Raw genomic sequence first — 20,138 nt, 5'->3', positions numbered from 1 at the left:
CCAAGGCTTCCCTGTTTTTCGTAATGACCTCAAAGCAGTGATGACTGTTTTTTCACTTCTAACCACAAAGACAGAAGAATGGGAGGTGAAGGATAAAGCCCCAGAGAACATTGTTCAAGTCCTCCGATTGTTCCAGACACTGTTGAAGGTATCCAGTATTATTATTGTTAAATTCTCCCATGCAAATCTTAACAACAACCCCACTACTACGTGTCATTTATTTCAAATATAAGGACAATTTACTTTGTGCGCATAATAACTATGTATTTATTACATTTCTACCATGTGCTGCTTGATGCATAGCAATTAAAATAACAACTTTTTGCACTAACCGTCAGATCAAAGACCGAGAAGCTGCTTTTGGCTCCACAATTCTTGATCAAGCTGGAGAAAAACATGGTAAAATAGGTAAGTGTAAAGATAAAGTTTGGCAGTCCAAATGTTTTATATGTTTTGCTATCAAAGAGCAGGGTTTACATGCTTGATCGTGTGTTCTGCACTGTAGAAAAGGAACTCGTCGCCAAGGTGTCGAGGCTGGAACAAGAACTCAAGGTAATACGGTTGAGCAACTCTCTATTTTTGTTTATGTCTGCATACTTTCATACTGTACGTCACATTCCTCACTGCACTTTTGAGGTTTGTCGGTCCAAAAAAGCAAATAAAAAAACATTATGTGTTTAACTGAGAATCTCGGGTTTTACTTCCGGCAAATGTGACAAATCTTTCAGCCAATCACAGAGCGTAACCCTGGCCAGGAAGGGATTGCTTGGTGTGACACAACCTAAGAAGATTACTGCTAATTCCTCGCAGGCAAACAGCCCACTACGTCTAGGTTCAACTTGATTATTATTATTATTATCTTATTATTTCATTTTCTTTAGGTTTATATGTGATCAGACTTGGCACTCCAGCAGTTTACCGCGCTAAGATGAAACAAATCCTTGTTTAAGGACTTGGTAACGACACCGTCTGCATGTATTAGTGTGGTGAACAGATGGTGGTGGTGAGGGGAGACTAAGGGGTTTCTTTGGGTGTTTGTGTGTTTCCTTTCCGGTCCAAACCACTCGGCAGTCCGGCAAAGGGCGAGACACCCATTTTCTGAGAGATGAGATCCGGCAGCTCGAGGCCAAACTGGAGCAGGGGGAGACAGCGCTGACCCAGTTACAGAGAGAAATGGGCAAGGAAAAGAAAACCAATGAGGAGGTATGAGCACGTTACCCGTAATTCCCATGCATTGCACAGGACCATGGATTCAGTAATCAGTCCTCGGATGACCTTCTTATATTAACTTAGTAGTTCAATGATGATCTGACTAACGAGCTTGAGAAAGCGTCACATTAGACTTTGGAATGCACATGCTAGTTATGGTGATTCTTTTTGGCCCTCTGTGTTATTCATGGGGAGCGATATAGTGTCCGTAGTTATATATTAATCTACTCCAGTGATCAATCATTTGTTGCAACAAAGAATTTAAAGCAAAAACAACTACATTTAGTTAAATGTCGATTTTTCATTAATAATGTCATATTTGGGCTTTTTGGACAAATTGGAGCATGGAACCGCCAGGTGTCTGTTGTGCAACGGGCGGGGTTGAATTCAAACCGCCTCTCTGCTACGTCTCCGTTGTGTTTTTCTAGTTGCTTGTGCGAGTAGAGGAGGCCGAGGATGAAGCCAAGAAGCTGAAAAGAGAGGTATGTGCCAGCTGGTGCTGATCATGAGGATCATAACGATTGATGCATAACTTCATTCTCACTCAATCCAACATATGTCCATACTCAAGTTAAAGCTTGTGGAGTTGCATGTCCTGTGCCATCATTTTCTCACATGAAAGCTTTCCCACCATTCATCCTCTCTCTCTCTCTCTCAATCTCTTTGCATTCGGTTGGCATAGATTAAAAAGCTTAGGAAGAAGGTAAGACGTGTAGCTCGTGAAGCAATAGTAGCTTTTAGCTATTCACAATCCGTTCCAAAGATTGTAGTTTTATAAAGGTAGATGTGAGCCAATATATGTTGTATACGTTCTAACAATCTTTTAACAAGTGGTCACTTATTGCACATGTATTACTGAATTGTTTTTTTTTTGCCATACAAAAGGTAAGAGAGTGTGACAGGGCCAGGGTATATTTGAAATATATTTCAAACGTATGTTCATGCTAAGAAATAGAAACTACTACTAAATATTTATCCAGCAAACTATTTCTTGATTAACAAAGTCCAAAAAATATACAGGTTAAGAAAACCCCAAATATTCAGGCTTGAGTCTGATGTGTTTTCTAGTAGATCATCAAATTGTTGCATATTCATTTTAGATTTCAATAATCGTATGACCTGACCAACGGCCTTTATTCCAAGCACAAAAGGGTGCCTTCGGGTGAACGAGGGACAACGGGCCACTGGATCCAGTTGTTTTTCTAAGAGTCGGTCTGTGCTTCTGGGTCCTACAACAGAATGCGCAGCTCCGGCAGGATGTGGACTTCTATCGCGGCGAGCTGGAGCAGAAGGAGCCGCTCGCCTCCAGTGACGAGAACGCAGAGACCCAGAGGAAGCTCAACTCGGCCAACCGACAGCTCTACCAGTGCCTGGAGGACCTTCAGGTACTTGGACGCCCTCGTGTCTAATAAATCACCTGGTGTGATGCGTCAACAGACCGCCGTGTAGAACAGCTAGCAACGGTACCTTCAGGCATAAAAAAAAATGTGATCGGTGAGGGCCGTGCCGATGGAGGAATAATCCCGTTCTGCCAAAACATGGAAAGTTCAGCTTTGTCCCCAATGAAATACTTTACGGGCAAGTCCTTATTTATAAGGCTTCAACTGTTTTTTTTATGACCTGCATTTTTCACTGCTGGTGAACGATGCTTTTATTTTGTCCATTTGGTGTCCATTAGCGAGCCGAGGACGAAAACGCACACCTGAAGACACAGAGTGAGCAGATGCAGAAAAGTCTGGAGGAGTCGGTGAGGGAGATGGAGAACATGACGGACGAGTACAACAAGATGAAGATCGTCATTCAGCAGACAGACTCCATCATGGACCAGCTCAGGAAGGAGAGGGACCACACAAAGCTGCAAGTAAAGAACCTCTTTCTCTCTTCTGTATGCAGCTCTGCGTGTGTCATATTTATCTTTATATCTATCTTAAAATTCATCACCTGATGCCTTTCATCATTTCACTCCAAGATTAACAGAAATGGCTGCAATGTATCCGCTGTGGGTTGTGTGTTTAATGTGCAGGTCAGAGAGCTTACGGATAAGATTCATAGTAGGACTGAAGAGGATGACACAATCATGGCAGCAGTCAACGCCAAAGTGGAGGAGTGGAAGGTGAGTGATGTTCAAATGTTGACAACTCTTTAGGCCTGGATTGTCATCTCTACACCAGATGCACTTAAAAGTATAAAAGAAATATTGTGAGAAATGTTCTGTGCTGAATGTTGCCGATTAGTCAAAAGAATACAAGGCTGTCACAGTGGAAGCAGGACGTATTATCAGTATTGATTCATCAGCTGATCTCAGACATGCACATCTATTAAGCACCCAGCAGATCGTTTCAGGACGTCTTCACTCAGCTTCTTTACGGCACCCAGTCAAATATCACAGTCGCTTCAAACAAAGCTCACGTTTATTACAGCACGTTACAGGGTAACTACCCCGTAAACGTGGACGTCACTATGCTTCTTCACTGCCGCCGTCGGCTCCGGCTCTTTTGTTCCCTTTTTCCTCCCACACAGAGAGTGCTCTCTGGGAAGGACGATGAAATTCTGGTGTACCAGCAGATGATCCGCGAGCAGAGGGACAAGCTGCGGTCCGCCCAGCTGGACCTCGACAAAAGCGACATCGGGGCCCTGCAGCAGGTCTGTCCCGACACGCGAGGAGCCACTCGTCTTTGGGTCACTTTAACATGGAGTTGATATTCATCTGAGCCAGTAGTATTTGCAAATAGAAACATAATTTCACTTAGTTACTAATCTCATTGCTCAAAAAGCTTTACACACATCGGGCCGACCAAAATCCTTATTCTAATGTGGGAAGTCGCTGTTTGTGATCCTGATTTCATTTTCTTCCACCTACCTGTCGTTTTTCCTGCTTTCTGCTTTGTCTTGTTGCCTTAACGTGCTCTATCAACCTGTCCTCCCTCCCATCTCTCTTATCGCTGCTTTGGGGCAGGTCATATTTGAGCTCTGCAGCGTAAGTTTCCTCCGTTGGTCTCAACCTCAGTCTCACCCGCTTTTTTTTTTGTTCATCTCATAAATTTCCTTAATGATGAAAGTGCATATGATTCAGTGCGCTCGGCCTTTCACATAAATTCTCTTAATTCTAACTTGTGAATTTCCCAAAGGCCGTCCAAGAGAGAGATAATCAAATCAAGATACTGAGTGAGCAGGTGGAGCAGTATACAGGGGAGATGGAGAAGCACACCCTGCTCATCGACGAGCTAAAGACCTCCACCATGAAGGACAGAGGTGGGTGACAGCAGATGTGATCGAATGTTGAATCAAAAGTTCTTTATTTGAGTCCTTTATTACCGTGTTGGGGCCAAATATGTTTTGTATAAGAACAATTTGAATGGAAGAGAGAGATAAGAAAAGCGCTTGGATGCAGGTTCTTTTTTTTAATTTATTGGATTGATTTTCATCGCTGAAACATACTTGAGGTGTCGAAAGGAAAAGAATCCGATCAGGACTCTTATCAGCAGATGTTGTATATTAAAAGCTTCAGATGAGGATCGGGGGGAGAACAAACCAGACATCCCGAACACCTTTCAGCCTCGTTTGACATTGTTAAGACGCCATCGATCTATTCAAACGAATGTTTCACAATGTTAAAAAGGAATTGCTCAAGTGGTACGGGATCTACAAGCGCCGGGTTGTGTAAGGTAACGTTAGTTTGAGGAAGAACCCACAAGCATAGTCATCTTTAAGGCTCAAGAGTCTGTTAAAAGGATTTAGTGAAAAGGGGTGAAAAGCTCGGCACTTGTCCCTCCGGTTCGGTCTCACCGCTCTAATCCCGGTTGTTTTCGCCCGCGGCCAGAAGCTGCCTTCAGCAATCCAGCCTTCAGAGGCTAAAAAGCCAGATATTCCACTCAAGATTGTGCTGGACGTCTGTGGTTGAAGGGGGAGAGAGCGAGAGAGAGAGAGCTGTGCTTTCATCACAAGATTCGATCCCCTGCTCCTCCTGTCCACGGCTCTTTGAGCGGAGACGCTTACCCCCGAGGCGCCGCTAAAGGCCGCGGACGGGTTCAGTTTGGAGCTCAAATACCTCTGGCCCACGAAACGGATGCTGGGTTCTTTGGGTCGGTGGAGGGACGGGAACATTCACTCCAGGGGCTGACCGTGATCACCTCATCATTAAGTCTGCAGCTTTAGGACAGGTCTCCGTTTCTTCTCCAAGGCCTCCCATCGTCCGTACAGCAGAGAAAGATGCAGGAGCTGAAGTCCAAGCTGGAGGCTGCGGAGACGAGAGCCGTGGAAGCAGCGCGGGCGGCAAAGCTCGCCGAGGCTCACGCCGAAGAGAAAGACAAAGCACTCATTGAGGCCTCAAACCGCTTGAGCCAGTATGAGTCTGTAAGTCTTCAAACAAGCCCTCTGTCTCCTTTGAGTTCCCTTTTCACTTTCGGCTTACTTCAAGGGCTCTTTTTTAACCCATATTGAATGAATTGAGACTTGAATTCCCAGAAGCCAAGCTTACGTTTTTATTCCTTTCTTTCAAAATATTAAATGTTCTCTGTGGGTCGACAAGCTAAGTGTTTGTCTTCCGCCATATCTAATCACATCCTGGTTTCCCCAAAAAGAGTTTAAGCTGAAGAAGAAATCAGAATCACAGCTCTGTCTCTGCACAACAGGGCACTTATGGCCTGGAAGCAGCCATCGCAGAGATCAAAGAGAGTAAAAATCAAATTAAAGTGCGAGATCTTGAGGCGGAGGCCTTGACCAAAGAGATCAACCAGCTTGAGATGCGAATGAATGAGCTCATGGACCAAAACGAGGATTTCCGAGAAAAACTAGGTCTGTTTGTTTTTCATATTTTCTCTCGCCTTCTCTTATCCTATTTAGACACTGATTGACCTGAGCGATGAAACAAAGTATTGTTTATTATTTTCTACTTCTCTTTGACGACCATCAAGGTCTGGAACCAGCGACGGAAGTTGACCTCACAGAGTTCCGGCGAGCAAAAGAACTCCGCCAGCGGCAGTACAAAGCGGAAAACCAAGTCCTCACCAAAGAGGTAGAAGAAGTGTCATTTTTAAATCCCTGCGGCTCCTCAGCAACTCTCACCTCGTGGCTTTTATTTGACTTCTAGATCGAAAGACTCGAAGAAGAGAGACTGGAGCTGAAGAAACAAGTCAGGCGCATGGTGAAGGAAAGAGGTGACCTCCAAATCGTTGCACTCAATTACACCAATTATGGCGTCAAACGGAAAAATTGGGTTTTGATTTTAACTTGGGGTACCTGTAGATTAATGTCACACCTGATATGCGATAAGAGACAAACAAAATCCTCGCCGCCACCTGTGTTATGATGTGACGCTGGGCTGTGTTCGTAGGGATGCCACAGTCCAGCCTGCTGCTGGAGGAGGACCTCGGGCCCGGCAGGAAACCGGGCAGGACCTACACGGATGAAGAGGACCGACGCAAAGTGAGCACATGATTAATGATCTCTTGCCTTGCTCAAGGTCCAGTGTTCCAAAGAGGATTGATTTCCTGATCCACTCACCGCCATGACTCGCTGCTAGAGAGGATCGCTGTTTCATAACCATAGTTACAGTCTGCTTTGGATGGAGAGCTCATCACTTTTGCAATTAGCTACAGTGCTACAAAGTACAGTAGAGTTGCTCTCTGGGGGGCACTCGGACGATGTCATGTACTTATATAAGACTCTTATGTTCGAAGGAATTGAATGAAATTGTTCTATTAATATCTGCAACTGCAGAAAAAAAGAAAATGTTGAAAAGAAACAGCAGAGAAACGATCATTCACTGAATCGATGAATGATTTCTGATGTTTCCATTTTCACTTTGCAGAATGAGCACCTAGAACAAGTTCTGAGCCACAAGGAGAGCGAGCTGGACCTTCATAAGACCCAGTTCCACATGCGATGTGAGTCCCGCCCCGCTGCACTTAAAGCCCCACGCGGGCCACGCTGACATTGTTCCCTCCTGTGCGCGAACTCGTAGTGGAAGAACTGACGAAGGTGAAGAGCGACCTGGAGGGCGCGCTGAAAGAAGTCCTCCACGCCATGCGGGTTAATCGAGAAAGCACTCCGGCTGCCATCAATATTCCCCGTCTTGAAAAGTTGGTCAACGTAAGTGTCTCCCCCATCTGACGTGATCGCGGATGCATTTATCATTATGCTGACTCATCCATTAGTGGGTGTGAGACGTAATGACGTGCCCTCGCTATATCATCTATTGTACAACCTCTCGCATCATACAATGACGCCTACAGAGTCCAAATGCGGGACTAATAAAGGATTACCTTATTTTATCTCTTATCTATAAACATTCAAATCAAGAGCTCTGGTTTGCACTAATGCAAAAGCCTTTTTATCCCCCTGCTGATAATATAACCTGAAACATATGCTGAGAAACCATAGCCATGCTCCCTGCTCAGTGCTTGAATGGCTTCTGTCAGTTGATAAAGGAGAGGGCTTGGCACATGGCTACAAACAACAAGTCGCAAAAAAAGGGGTTTGAGAGGCTCCAAGTGAGTTGGATTTGAAACAGCTGAGAGGATGTTTGTTTGGCTTGTTCAGTACGAGAGGAGGCCGTATGAAGTGCAAGGCACAAGCTACGGAAAAGCCCATAAGAAGCAGTAGTGAGGAGACTTTGGCGTTTTTAAGCCTGGATCCTATTTCCCCACGTTCGTGTGTAAAAGTCACCTGATCCAATGAGTCTTGCTCTGAGAGAGTCCATTAGTCCAACAGTACATTACATTATTATATTATCTTTGGAGTTTATGCCCTCGATCGTCACACAGCGTGCGACGCAGTCTGCAGGATGGGTGGAGCTTAGGAACCTCTGACCATCAATCATCTTGTGGGGTGTCCGAAAACTTAAGTCCTCTGTCATGTGAATTGAAAAGGTGGAAACGCAGAAAAGTCTGACCATACGAACAGGAAGATAAGTCATATTGTAAAATTACAACATCAAATTCTCGACTCGCATCCACGTTGCCAATATCCAAACATTCCGCCTCATTGTTGAAGAGCGGAAAAGCGTTTCATTTCTCCCCGCGGCCTTTTCCATAATGTTGTTGGAGGCGAAGGAGATCGCTTACGATACAAACTTGATCAGATCATTTTTTATTAGTCACTTGGACTCAAAAACACTGGGAAAAAAAAGACCCAAGTTCCCCTCAAATATGATCTTTCCCGTCCGCGGTGGGATTTAGGAGACAAAGTACTTGTCCTTCCTTGTAAAAGTGTTTAATGAGTTTTAAGTTTAACTAGAAAAGGCATTTCCTGCTGAAAATGCGTTGGAATGCAAAAAGCTGAAAGCTGCACTGAATATTTAAAAATAGCTGAAAATACAGAAAGTTGAAGGGAATTTGAATACATTTGCTGAATATTTAAAAATAGCTGAAAATACAGAAAGTTGAAGGGAATTTGAGTACATTTGCTGAATATTTGAAAATAGCTGAAAATACAGAAAGTTGAAGGGAATTTGAATACATTTGCTGAAATAAAAGATATTAGAAAAGCTGAAATTAATTTGAAATAGTTGAAAATACAGAAATGGGAGAAGCTGAAAGGAATTTCAATAGATTTGCTGAAAAAGCAGAAATGAAAACAGCTGAAATAAATGTGAAATATTGCAAAACAGAAGTTGCAGGAGCTTAAATGAATTTTAAAAAGTACAGAAATAACAAAAGCTGAGATGAATAAAAAGAGGTTTAAAATTGTTTGTAGTAATGTTAGTTGTAATTTGGGTATTAGTACTAGCAGTAGAAGTCGGTTTAGTATCAATAGCAGTAGAAACAGCTGGAATACTGATACTATTAGCCATAGTAGTATTTTTAATAACATTAGTAGTAGTTGTATTAATAGCAGTAGAAATACTAGTAGTATGGTAGTAGAAGTATCAGTTGTAGTTCTACTAGAAGTACTAGTAATATTCGTAGTGGTTATAGTAGTATTTGAAAGAGCAATGCGTATTTCAACGAAACCACTTCATGGTTAAGGTACAGATAATCATTGAGGCTTTTAGTTTGTAATGATGGAATTGGGTGAGGGGGGGTTGGGAGACAGAATGTTTGTTATTCAAACTAAGAAGTTTTTAATTAATAGGCCTCATCACAAACATTACAGTAAAAATTCCCTCCATGGGGCTTTTATTTTGAAATTATTGGATTGGGTGGGGTGGGGGGGTGTAGATAGAGGGAGGGAGGGTGAGAGGGTGAGGAAGGGAGGGGTGGTGAGGAAGAGATAGAGGGAGAGAGAGAGGAGGAGAAATAGACAGACAGACATACTGACTGAGTGATTAACACTGAGAAGAGGTCAGGGTGGAGGGGGGAGGGGGGCGAGTGTCTTTATCATATTGGTCTGTTGACAGAAAGCATAGCTGCGTCATGTGACTCCACTAATCAGGTCATAGGAGCAGCTGTGAGTCACACACAGAGATACTGCAGCGTGTTTACGAGTAACCACGGCAACGGCGCACCTATTGCATTGGGTGGGGTGGGGGGGTGTAGATAGAGGGAGGGAGGGTGAGAGGGTGAGGAAGGGAATGGTGGTGAGGAAGAGAGGGAGAGGGGAGGAGAATTAGACTGACTGACTGACTGAGAGTGATTAACAGTAAGTAGAGGTTAGGGTGGAGGGGGGAGGGGGGGCGAGTGTCTTTATCATATTGGTCTGTTGACAGAAAGCATAGCTGCGTCATGTGACTCCACTAATCAGGTCACAAGGAGCAGCTGTGAGCCACAGACAGATCCTGCAGCATGTGAGTGCTCGTAACCACGACAACGCCGCACCTGTGCGGCTGCAAGAGGGCAGACACAGAACAGCAAGTTACACAGAATCCACACCTCACACAAATGAGAACCAGCGCAAAACTATAACAGCTATCTAAAAAATACGGCGTTTGTATGAGACCCAAGACTCTACCGAACGCGTGGATGTGCTTTTTATGTCTGTCCGGTAATAAATACGGCTCCTATGGCCGTTTACAAAACGTGTACCTTGTGGATTTTTGTGAGAAATATGTCGGCAGATTTGTATTGGAGCCTATGGGGCTTTTGGCAGAGGTTGTGTCACTCAAACACTCCTTGCGCCAAAACTAAAAAACTCTGGGATTCCATGAACACATTAATCCAATCAGCACAACCATACCCTCATTAATCTGAAGAAATGAAGCCTCTAGAGTGTATACTTTGGCTGCAAGGACAGAAGTTCCATACTTTTTTAACCAGATTTCTGCGCTGCTTCAGCCTCTAGCCCGCGAGCTCTCCACTCTAGCAGACGCAATACACACTCATGTAAAAGTCAGAAACGGAGCGAAAAACTAGTGAAACATAATCAGTGATTATGAAAAAAGTACAATAGATATCAAGAAGCAGTTTTTTTCATAAAATAGTTGAGACTTGTGTGAACATTTGAGAGTTGAAATGGTGTCTGTAGCTGAAAGATTGGCGAAGCTGAAAAATCTGAAAGTTGAAGAAGTTGAAGAGGATTTGAAAAGCAAACTCCATTTGAAAACCATGTTAAAATATTAACGATTATTGATTTATATAAATTCAAGCTTAAGAGGTAGAAAGCTGAAAAGTCATAGCCCGGAAGCCAGAAAGAAGCTGAACATTTTAATATTTGAAGGATTTTAATAGCTGAAAGTGTGAAGGAGTTGAAAGGTGCCACGGAAGAAATAGAAGAACTAGAAAAGGCATTTCCTGCTGAAAATGCGTTGGAATGCAAAAAGCTGAAAGCTGCACTGAATATTTGAAAATAGCTGAAAATACAGAAAGTTGAAGGGAATTTGAATACATTTGCTGAAATGACAGATATTTGAAAAGCTGAAATGAATTTGAAATTGCTGAAAATACAGAAATGGGAGAAGCTGAAAGGAATTTCAATAGATTTGCTGAAAAAGCAGAAATGAAAACAGCTGAAATAAATTTGAAATATTGCAAAAAAATACAGAAATGAATATTAAAAAATTGCTGTTGATAGAGGCATAAGAATAGCTGAAATTATTTTAAAGAACTGCTGAAAATACAGGAAGTGGGGAAGCTGAATTTCAATAGATTTTCTAAAAACAGAAGTTGCAGGAGCTTAAATTTGTTTAAAATTGTTTGTAGTAATATTAGTAGTAGTATTAGTTGTAATTGTGGTATTAGTAGTACTAGCAGTAGAGCAGTAATAGTAGGTTTAGTATCAATAGCAGTAGAAACAGCTGTAATACTATTAGCCATAGTAGTATTTGTAATAACATTAGTAGTAGTTGTAGTATTAATAGCAGTAGAAATACTAGTAGTATGGTAGTAGAAGTATCAGTTGTAGTACTAGAAGTACGAGTAATATTCGTAGTGGGAGACAGAATGTTTGTTATTCAAACTAAGAAGTTTTTAATTAATAGGCCTCATCACAAACATTACAGTAAAAATTCCCTCCATGGGGCTTTTATTTTGAAATTATTGGATTGGGTGGGGTGGGGGGTGTAGATAGAGGGAGGGAGGGTGAGAGGGTGAGGAATGGAGGGGTGGTGAGGAAGAGATAGAGGGAGAGAGAGAGGAGGAGAAATAGACAGACAGACTGGCTGATTAACAGTGAGAAGAGGTCAGGGTGGAGGGGGGAGGGGGGGCGAGTGTCTTTATCATATTGGTCTGTTGACAGAAAGCATAGCTGCGTCATGTGACTCCACTAATCAGGTCATAGGAGCAGCTGTGAGCCACAGACAGATCCTGCAGCATGTGAGTGCTCGTAACCACGACAACGACGCACCTGTGCGGCTGCAAAGGGGCAGACACAGGACAGCGAGTTACACAGAATCCACACCTCAAACAAATGAGAACCAGCGCAAAACTATAACAGCTATCTAAAAAATACGGCGTTTGTATGAGACCCAAGACTCTACCGAACGCGTGGATGTGTTTTTATGTCTGTCCGGTAATAAATACGGCTCCTATGGCCGTTGACAAAACGTGTACCTTGTGGATTTTTGTGAGAAATATGTCGGCAGATTTGTATTGGAGCCTATGGGGCTTTTGGCAGAGGTTGTGTCACTCAAACACTCCTTGCGCCAAAACTAAAAAACTCTGGGATTCCATGAACACATTAATCCAATCAGCACAACCATACCCTCATTAATCTGAAGAAATGAAGCCTCTAGAGTGTATACTTTGGCTGCAAGGACAGAAGTTCCATACTTTTTTAACCAGATTTCTGCGCTGCTTCACACTCTAGCCCGCGAGCTCTCCACTCTAGCAGACGCAATACACACTCATGTAAAAGTCAGAAACGGAGCGAAGAACTAGTGAAACATAATCAGTGATTATGAAAAAAGTACAATAGATATCAAGAAGCAGTTTTTTTCATAAAATAGTTGAGACCTATGTCAACATTTGAAAGTTTAAATGGTGTCTGTAGCTGAAAGATTGGCGAAGCTGAAGAATCTGAAAGTTGAAGAAGTTGAAGAGGATTTGAAAAACGATCTCCATTGGAAAACCATGTTAAAATATTAATGATTATAGATTTATATAAATTCAAGCTTAAGAGCTAAAAAGCTGAAAAGTCATAGCACCCCTCTCCTGAAGGAGCTGAATAATTTAATATTTGAATGGTTTTAATAGCTGAAAGTGTGAAGGAGTTGAAAGGCGGCGCGGAAGAAATAGAAGAAACATAATAAGTCGGAATAAAGATTCGAAGAACAATACTTGGAATGCATCTCAATGCATTCCAACAATAACTAGAAAAGGCATTTCCTGCTGAAAATGCGTTGGAATGCAAAAAGCTGAAAGCTGCACTGAATATTTAAAAATAGCTGAAAATACAGAAAGTTGAAGGGAATTTGAATACATTTGCTGAAAAGCTGAAATGAATTTGAAATTGCTGAAAATACAGAAATGGGAGAAGCTGAAAGGAATTTCAATAGATTTGCTGAAAAAGCAGAAATGAAAACAGTTGAAATAAATTTGAAATATTGCAAAAAAATACAGAAATGAATATTAAAAAATTGCTGTTGATAGAGGCATAAGAATAGCTGAAATTATTTTAAAGAACTGCTGAAAATACAGGAAGTGGGGAAGCTGAATTTCAATAGATTTTCTAAAAACAGAAGTTGCAGGAGCTTAAATTTGTTTAAAATTGTTTGTAGTAATATTAGTAGTAGTATTAGTTATAATTGTGGTATTAGTAGTACTAGCAGTATAAGCAGCAATAGTAGGTTTAGTATCAATAGCAGTAGAAACAGCTGTAATACTATTAGCCATAGTAGTATTTGTAATAACATTAGTAGTAGTTGTAGTATTAATAGCAGTAGAAATACTAGTAGTACGGTAGTAGAAGTATCAGTTGTAGTACTAGAAGTACGAGTAATATTCGTAGTGGGAGACAGAATGTTTGTTATTCAAACTAAGAAGTTTTTAATTAATAGGCCTCATCACAAACATTACAGTAAAAATTCCCTCCATGGGGCTTTTATTTTGAAATTATTGGATTGGGTGGGGTGGGGGGGTGTAGATAGAGGGAGGGAGGGTGAGAGGGTGAGGAAGGGAGGGGTGGTGAGGAAGAGATAGAGGGAGAGAGAGAGGAGGAGAAATAGACAGACAGACTGGCTGATTAACAGTGAGAATAGGTCAGGGTGGAGGGGGGAGGGGGGAGGGGGGGCGAGTGTCTTTATCATATTGGTCTGTTGACAGAAAGCATAGCTGCGTCATGTAACTCCACTAATCAGGTCACAAGGAGCAGCTGTGAGTCACACACAGAGATCCTGCAGCGTGTGAGTGCTCGTAACCATGACAACGCCGCACCTGTGCGGCTGCACAAGGGCAGACACAGGACAGCGAGTTACACAGAATCCACACCTCAAACAAATGAGAACCAGCGCAAAACTATAACAGCTATCTAAAAAATACGGCGTTTGTATGAGACCCAAGACTCTACCGAACGCGTGGATGTGTGTTTTATGTCTGTCCGGTAATAAATACGGCTCCTATGGCCGTTGACAGAACGTGTACCTTGTGGATTTTTGTGAGAAATATGTCGGCAGATTTGTATTGGAGCCTATGGGGCTTTTGGCAGAGGTTGTGTCACTCAAACACTCCTTGCGCCAAAACTAAAAAACTCTGGGATTCCATGAACACATTAATCCAATCAGCACAACCATGCCCTCATTAATCTGAAGAAATGAAGCCTCTAGAGTGTATACTTTGGCTGCAAGGACAGAAGTTCCATATTTTTTTAACCAGATTCCTGCGATGCCCCACACTCTAGCCCTCGAGCTCTCCACTCTAGCAGACGCAATACACACTCATGTAAAAGCCAGAAACGGAGCGAAGAACTAGTGAAACATAATCAGTGATTATGAAAAAAGTACAAAAGATATCCACAAGCAGTTTTTTTCATAAAATAGTTGAGACCTATGTCAACATTTGAAAGTTTAAATGGTGTCTGTAGCTGAAAGATTGGCGAAGCTGAAGAATCTGAAAGTTGAAGAAGTTTAAGAGGATTTGAAAAACGATCTCCATTGGAAAACCATGTTAAAATATTAATGATTATAGATTTATATAAATTCAAGCTTAAGAGCTAAAAAGCTGAAAAGTCATAGCACCCCTCTCCTGAAGGAGCTGAATAATTTAATATTTGAATGGTTTTAATAGCTGAAAGTGTGAAGGAGTTGAAAGGCGGCGCGGAAGAAATAGAAGAAACATAATAAGTCGGAATAAAGATTCGAAGAACAATACTTGGAATGCATCTCAATGCATTCCAACAATAATAAGTATAAGTCGGAAATAAAGATTAGAAGAACAATACTTGGAATGCTTAAAGCATTCCAACTAATGAACAGGATGGTGGCGGACCGTTACATGGTACATCTATGGCATTTGTTTTTCCACGTCCCAGGCCGTGGATGCCGGCAGCCTGAGCGGGCAGTCTGAGTCGGCCCCGGACCTCCAGTCCCAAATCCATCAGCTGCTGGGCAGAAACCAGGAGCTGAGGCAGGAACTGAAATCGGCCCGTCTGGAAGCAACCGGCAGTTTCACTCAGCTTGCCGCAGCCAAAGAAAAGGTGCGTTAAAGTTTCTTCCTAAAAACACGATGCCCATTGACTGATGTTGACGGACAACTGGACAACTGTTTGATGGATTCCCGTTTCTTATCTAACCCCCTCTTTTGGCATCACCTCCTCCTTCTGGCAGGACAACGCGGCGATAATGTAAACCTCGTCAGGTTGATTTGTCAAAGTCAAGTGGTTCTAAAAGTGGTTATTCGGTGCCAACAGCAATTTACAGCCATGTGTCGGAACGTTCTTTTCCAAATCAACAAAATAATGTTTTGCATGAAAATAGAGCAATTTATGTAATGAAGATTTATAGATAGGGTTGGAATGTCTGGCATCCCCTCCGTGTCTGAGCGGGCTGAGCATGACTGGAACAGATGATAAATAGGACCAGTGTTTTCTCACAGCGCTGACTACAAAATGTTAGTTTGGATGCTTGTTCTTGTCCTCAAGGCAGTCATCATATCTCCCCTCAACGCTTCCTCTGTTCCACCACTCCATTCCTCCATGGATTCTGCTTCGTCATCCCGCTGTCTGGTTCATTGAGTTTCTTCTCGGTTTATCCGTTTCCGTCCTTTGCCGGCCTTTCGCCTCGTCTTTAGGTGAATGACTCTGGTAAAGAAGTGAGTCAGCTGATCTCCCTGAAAGCCTCTTTGTTCTCAGACGCGTGCTGAGCGTTTAGAATTGATACCGTGCTGTTGTAGAACAAGTGTTCTGTGTGTTCATATTTCATTTTAATGGCATTTAATGCCCCCCCCCCATCTCCCCCTAAAAAGAAGGGTTTAACTGCCCTTGTTTTGATGTTCTTTGTCTGGCCTCGCCAGGTGAGCCAGCTGGAAGGTGAATTGGAGTTGTTAAGGAGGTCGGGCCACCAGGGGGTCGCCTTCCGACCTCTGACCCTCCCCGAGGGCTTAGCGCCCAGCAGCACTGAGGTCATCAGCTCTCTGAATGAGTACGCCATCCGACTTCTTCAGGTCAGTTTAACTGTCTTCTTAAGACCCAGACGGTAAAGCTGTAAATCAACTAACACTTGTGTTAATTAGGAGCTTAAAAACCAGGAGGAGAAAAACAAGAAACTGGCAGGAACACTGGAGGAATACAAGGAGAAGTTCTCTGTTGTTACCCACCAACAAGGACTCTTGTATAAAGAATACCTGCGGTTGGTTAAACGAGGGATGGGATTGCACCATCACAGCTGGTCCGTGACCACAAGTGCAAAATGAACCCATTTTCATTGTTTTTACGCTCAGGGAGAAGTCTGAGTGGCAAAAGGAGAAAGAGACATTTACAGAGTTGAAGAACAAGCTGGAGGAGCAAAAGCAAGTGGATGCTGTTAAAATCCAAGAATTCAACGTAAGTCAGACCAATAAATGTTAATGGGGTGAAAAGTAGTTTACAATGTGCTTCCCGTTTACACGGCTTTAAGATATATGCCTCAATTCTCAAGCTACCCCATAAAACAATAAATATTTTGAGCTCAACTTATCCTTTAATCCACAAGGAGCTGCTGGACAGCCTCCAGAAGAGCCCGGAGGAAGTCAGGAGATCGCTGAGCGAAGCGCTGCGCAGGGCGACGGTGCTGAAGGTCAACGAGACGAAACTGGCGCGTCGCTACGTCACCCTGCTGGAGCAAGAACAGCACCTCCGCAGGGAGAACGGCAAGCTGAGGGACGACAGCAGCCGCATGCAGGCTTCTGTCACCCAGAGGATAGGCTACCTGCAGAGATACAAGGTAGCGAGGCAACGCGGCACAGATATATATGGCCGCTGCTATAGTGACATGAATGGGAGTCAGGAGAGAAGTGAAGTAAGAAGACTTTGCCAGAATAAACTTGGATGAGCTAAATACACAAACAAATGTTTTGCCAGTTGAACATTTTTTTCTTTTCTTTCTGGGGTTAAATCCAATGTCCACATGTTTATTGCTGTAATAGACACTTTAGCCACAACAGGATGAAGCACGTCACCACCTAATGTTCGAAACAGGCGTCCACATCCAGTGCAGAGAAATGAGGCAAACAGGGAAGTGCCAAAAACTCCACTTGCTTAAATGGCCATTAAATGGCTAGCATCAAAAAAAAGGTCAATCATTGACCCCTGTGTCAAAGAAGTAGTTCATAATTGAGGGCGGGGCAGCTCTGAATGACAGGTGGGTGCGTGCCGAGCCTGCCGCATCTCTGCCCGTGAACCACCTCCTGCCAGAGCCACGCACTGAGCATCACGACGGCTCTTCAGAGACCCGACGGAGGCCCCACCAAGGCGACCACTTTGTCTCCCATTATCACCAGTGCACAATGCTGTTGTTGGTGTCTTTTGTTTTGTCTTAGGAAATGTCGGCGTACAAGATAGCAGCGCTGCAGAAGGCCTTGGATGATAGCGTGCCCTCATCAGACCTGGAGAGGGCCAACAAACAGTACACAGAGCTGACAGTGAAATACAGAGACGTGCTACAGAGGGACAGCCGCCTGATACAGAGAACCACCAACCTCGAACATCTGGAGGTATCAAAACACACTTGCACAACGTTTATATCTTTGTCTCTTAACTGTGGACTGACGACGCGTCTGGTGTTGATCTTCTTCCTGTCCCTCAGAGTGAGAATGAGTCTTTCCGGGAGCAGATGTCAGCCATGAATAAGGAACTGGAAATCACAAAGGAGAAACTGAATACCTTGGAGCAAGCATGGAACAACATCAATGCGATTGGTAAACTGATGGCGGAGCTGATGGTCGGCAGAAATACCTTCTCAAACAATTACTTACTATGCCAACAACAAGGTTACAGAAGGATTCAAAGATCCTGCACAAAAGGAGTTTGTGTTGTAATCAAATCATCAACACAGAACACACAAACAGAGTGGGCGATTAAAGGTCGGACCGAAAGCTGTGCATGTTTAATGCACGGTTGGCTTTCGTCCCGATGGAGCTTTAATTGACCGTTGTGCCGAGAATACAGCGAATACAACTTTGATGGTTTCATTTGATTAATGCTGTGTTCCAGCAATGTCAACACCCGCTTGTCTGTGTGTTGACAAAGAAATCTTCACGGTCACTTTCATAAGGCTGTTGGCCAGAAGAACACTTGCAGAATAGGTAGAGTTCAACTTTGGGATTCAAACCAGGAATGGTACCAAAAATGCAGCAAAAGAGGGACAATCAGTTGCAGCTGAACCTTTTTTATATTATTATTAGTAAATCATTATGAAACCGTGTTTGTATGAGCCTGTCTTTTGTGGCTTTGATGCAAAATTTAACCTTGAAAGTTAATCGTAGCTTGTGGATTCCACCCTTAAATTCTGTCGTGTTTTTTTTTTTTTCCTGTCATCAGGAGGTGAGAGTAACATGGATAAGGCCGACAAGGCGTTGGCCAACCAGGAGATGGTATCGGCTGCCAGGCGCATCACCACCCTGGAAATGAAGGAGCTGAACGAGAGGCAGAGAGCAGAGCATGCCCACAAAATGTACGAGCACTTGAGGAAGTCCCTCAGGCAGGTGGAAGAACGCAACACGGAGCTGGAGTCCAAGTTTGCAGAGGTACGAGGCCAAGGACAACAATGGGAGGGCGTTTTTCTCAGTCACGCACTTGCGTCGGTCGGGGGGGCCTACGGCGCTGACGTTTAATGAACGTGATGTGGGGGGAAAAGGCCATTTGGTTCACTTGGTTCACAGTTCACGACCTCCGACAGCCACACAGCTCGAACCGTGCCAGATTCTCACCACTTTGCGTCGACTCTTCCCCACAATCTTATTTAAACGGTTCTTTCTCTTTGAGAAGTCTTTATCTGACACTTTTGAATAACTGCTTGTGCTTTTATGGAGCTGGGTCGTGTCTGTTTTACTTCAGCTGACCAAGATGAACGCGGAGGCCCAGCGGGTGGAGCGGGAGCTGAGAGACGAGCTGGCAGACGGCGTCAGCAAAGCTCTGAGCGACGCCGACAGAGCCCGCATCGCAGAGCTGGAGAAGGCCGAGGCTGGACTCCGGGTCGAGGTTTCTAAGTAGGTTTGGCAACGCGCCGGCCTGTGATTGATCATTCACGCTCCTATCGCAAAGCATATGTTTGGTTAAAGATTGCATTTGAGACCCTCAAATTACTTTGGGAAAACGCTGAATAAACATCAGTGTTTAAGGTCCCAGTGCTGTTATCAGGAGACAATCGGTCAGAACTGTCAAATGGTTTTCATTCCTTAGATATACTTCTCTAGGGGTGTGGGCATGTAAGGGAGGAAGAGCAGGACAACTTCTTGGCCTCAAAGAAGTTGACCTGCTCTGCCACGTGGATCACCTGAACCTGTCCTCAGTGCACTCAGTGGTCTCAGCACCTGGTTTAGAAACACTAAAATATGTATTTTTAGGACACGTTCAAAAACAATATGCTGATTTTGGTTGTTCCAAATGTTGCAACCACATTTGAAAGCAAACGTTGGCTTCCTCAGAGCATGAAATTTACCTCTTCTCATAGTTTATGGTGCTCACACGGAATCTCAAGTGCCGAACTAATTCGCCTCCTGCGGCTTTCCGTTCCCTTTGGGCCGGTAAAGTCTGCCTCTGAGAGGCCGCCGTGTGGGCCGAGGTTATGGCGCCCGTGGGGAGTTTCAATAAAACTGGAATGTGTTTCTGCTTTGGTTGTTGTTTTGTGCAGGCTCCAAGAGGTATCTGACGTGGCCATGATGCAGGCGTCTGCCCTACAGGCCAGACAACAGTCCAACGAGAAGGAGGTAGACGCTTTGAGGAGACAAATACTGGACTACCAGGTACTTGGCTGTTGCTTTTTTGATTTTCTTAAACTTTTTAATCGAATGTCCCAATGCTTAACATTTATAAATCATAGTTAACATTTTTAAATATTCTCCATAGTGGGATTATAAAGTATACACAAACCACCCTAGAATCACTATATCATATGAAACCGTAAGTGTGTGTCCCCTCACCATGTC

The 20,138-nt window shown here is 43.5% G+C and overlaps 1 protein-coding gene across 12 annotated transcripts in view; it reads left to right on the top strand.

Moving 5' to 3' along the window:
* The window catches only part of cep290 (centrosomal protein 290), a 32,869-nt gene that overhangs the window by 890 nt on the left and 11,841 nt on the right, over positions 1-20,138 (top strand). For 6 of the 12 annotated variants that reach the window (XR_005710039.2, XM_040162202.2, XM_040162198.2 and 3 more), the window contains exons 2-30: positions 71-148; positions 339-408; positions 506-552; positions 1,072-1,203; positions 1,638-1,691; positions 1,892-1,912; positions 2,448-2,594; positions 2,888-3,070; positions 3,233-3,322; positions 3,730-3,852; positions 4,166-4,186; positions 4,338-4,461; positions 5,390-5,562; positions 5,841-6,003; positions 6,123-6,223; positions 6,299-6,365; positions 6,542-6,633; positions 7,019-7,094; positions 7,172-7,299; positions 15,049-15,213; positions 16,029-16,178; positions 16,248-16,363; positions 16,455-16,557; positions 16,706-16,936; positions 17,532-17,705; positions 17,798-17,909; positions 18,532-18,737; positions 19,048-19,199; positions 19,844-19,955. Coding sequence is in view for 11 of the 12 variants with exons in the window: in XM_040162202.2 (XP_040018136.2) it covers positions 71-148; positions 339-408; positions 506-552; positions 1,072-1,203; positions 1,638-1,691; positions 1,892-1,912; positions 2,448-2,594; positions 2,888-3,070; positions 3,233-3,322; positions 3,730-3,852; positions 4,166-4,186; positions 4,338-4,461; positions 5,390-5,562; positions 5,841-6,003; positions 6,123-6,223; positions 6,299-6,365; positions 6,542-6,633; positions 7,019-7,094; positions 7,172-7,299; positions 15,049-15,213; positions 16,029-16,178; positions 16,248-16,363; positions 16,455-16,557; positions 16,706-16,936; positions 17,532-17,705; positions 17,798-17,909; positions 18,532-18,737; positions 19,048-19,199; positions 19,844-19,955 (3,411 nt within the window). In the remaining variant the exon portion in view is untranslated. Of the gene's footprint in view, positions 1-70; positions 149-338; positions 409-505; positions 553-792; positions 957-1,071; positions 1,204-1,637; positions 1,692-1,891; positions 1,913-2,447; positions 2,595-2,887; positions 3,071-3,232; positions 3,323-3,729; positions 3,853-4,165; positions 4,187-4,337; positions 4,462-5,389; positions 5,563-5,840; positions 6,004-6,122; positions 6,224-6,298; positions 6,366-6,541; positions 6,634-7,018; positions 7,095-7,171; positions 7,300-15,048; positions 15,214-16,028; positions 16,179-16,247; positions 16,364-16,454; positions 16,558-16,705; positions 16,937-17,531; positions 17,706-17,797; positions 17,910-18,531; positions 18,738-19,047; positions 19,200-19,843; positions 19,956-20,138 lie in introns of those variants that run through there. The other 6 variants (XM_078082391.1, XM_040162199.2, XM_040162200.2 and 3 more) reach the window with 5 other exon arrangements.

Source organism: Gasterosteus aculeatus, chromosome X (genome assembly GCF_964276395.1).
Source record: "Gasterosteus aculeatus chromosome X, fGasAcu3.hap1.1, whole genome shotgun sequence".
In the NCBI taxonomy this organism is placed as follows: domain Eukaryota; kingdom Metazoa; phylum Chordata; class Actinopteri; order Perciformes; family Gasterosteidae; genus Gasterosteus; species Gasterosteus aculeatus.
The sequence above is the reverse complement of the archived record's forward strand: the minus strand, read 5'-3'. Positions and strand labels throughout refer to the sequence as shown.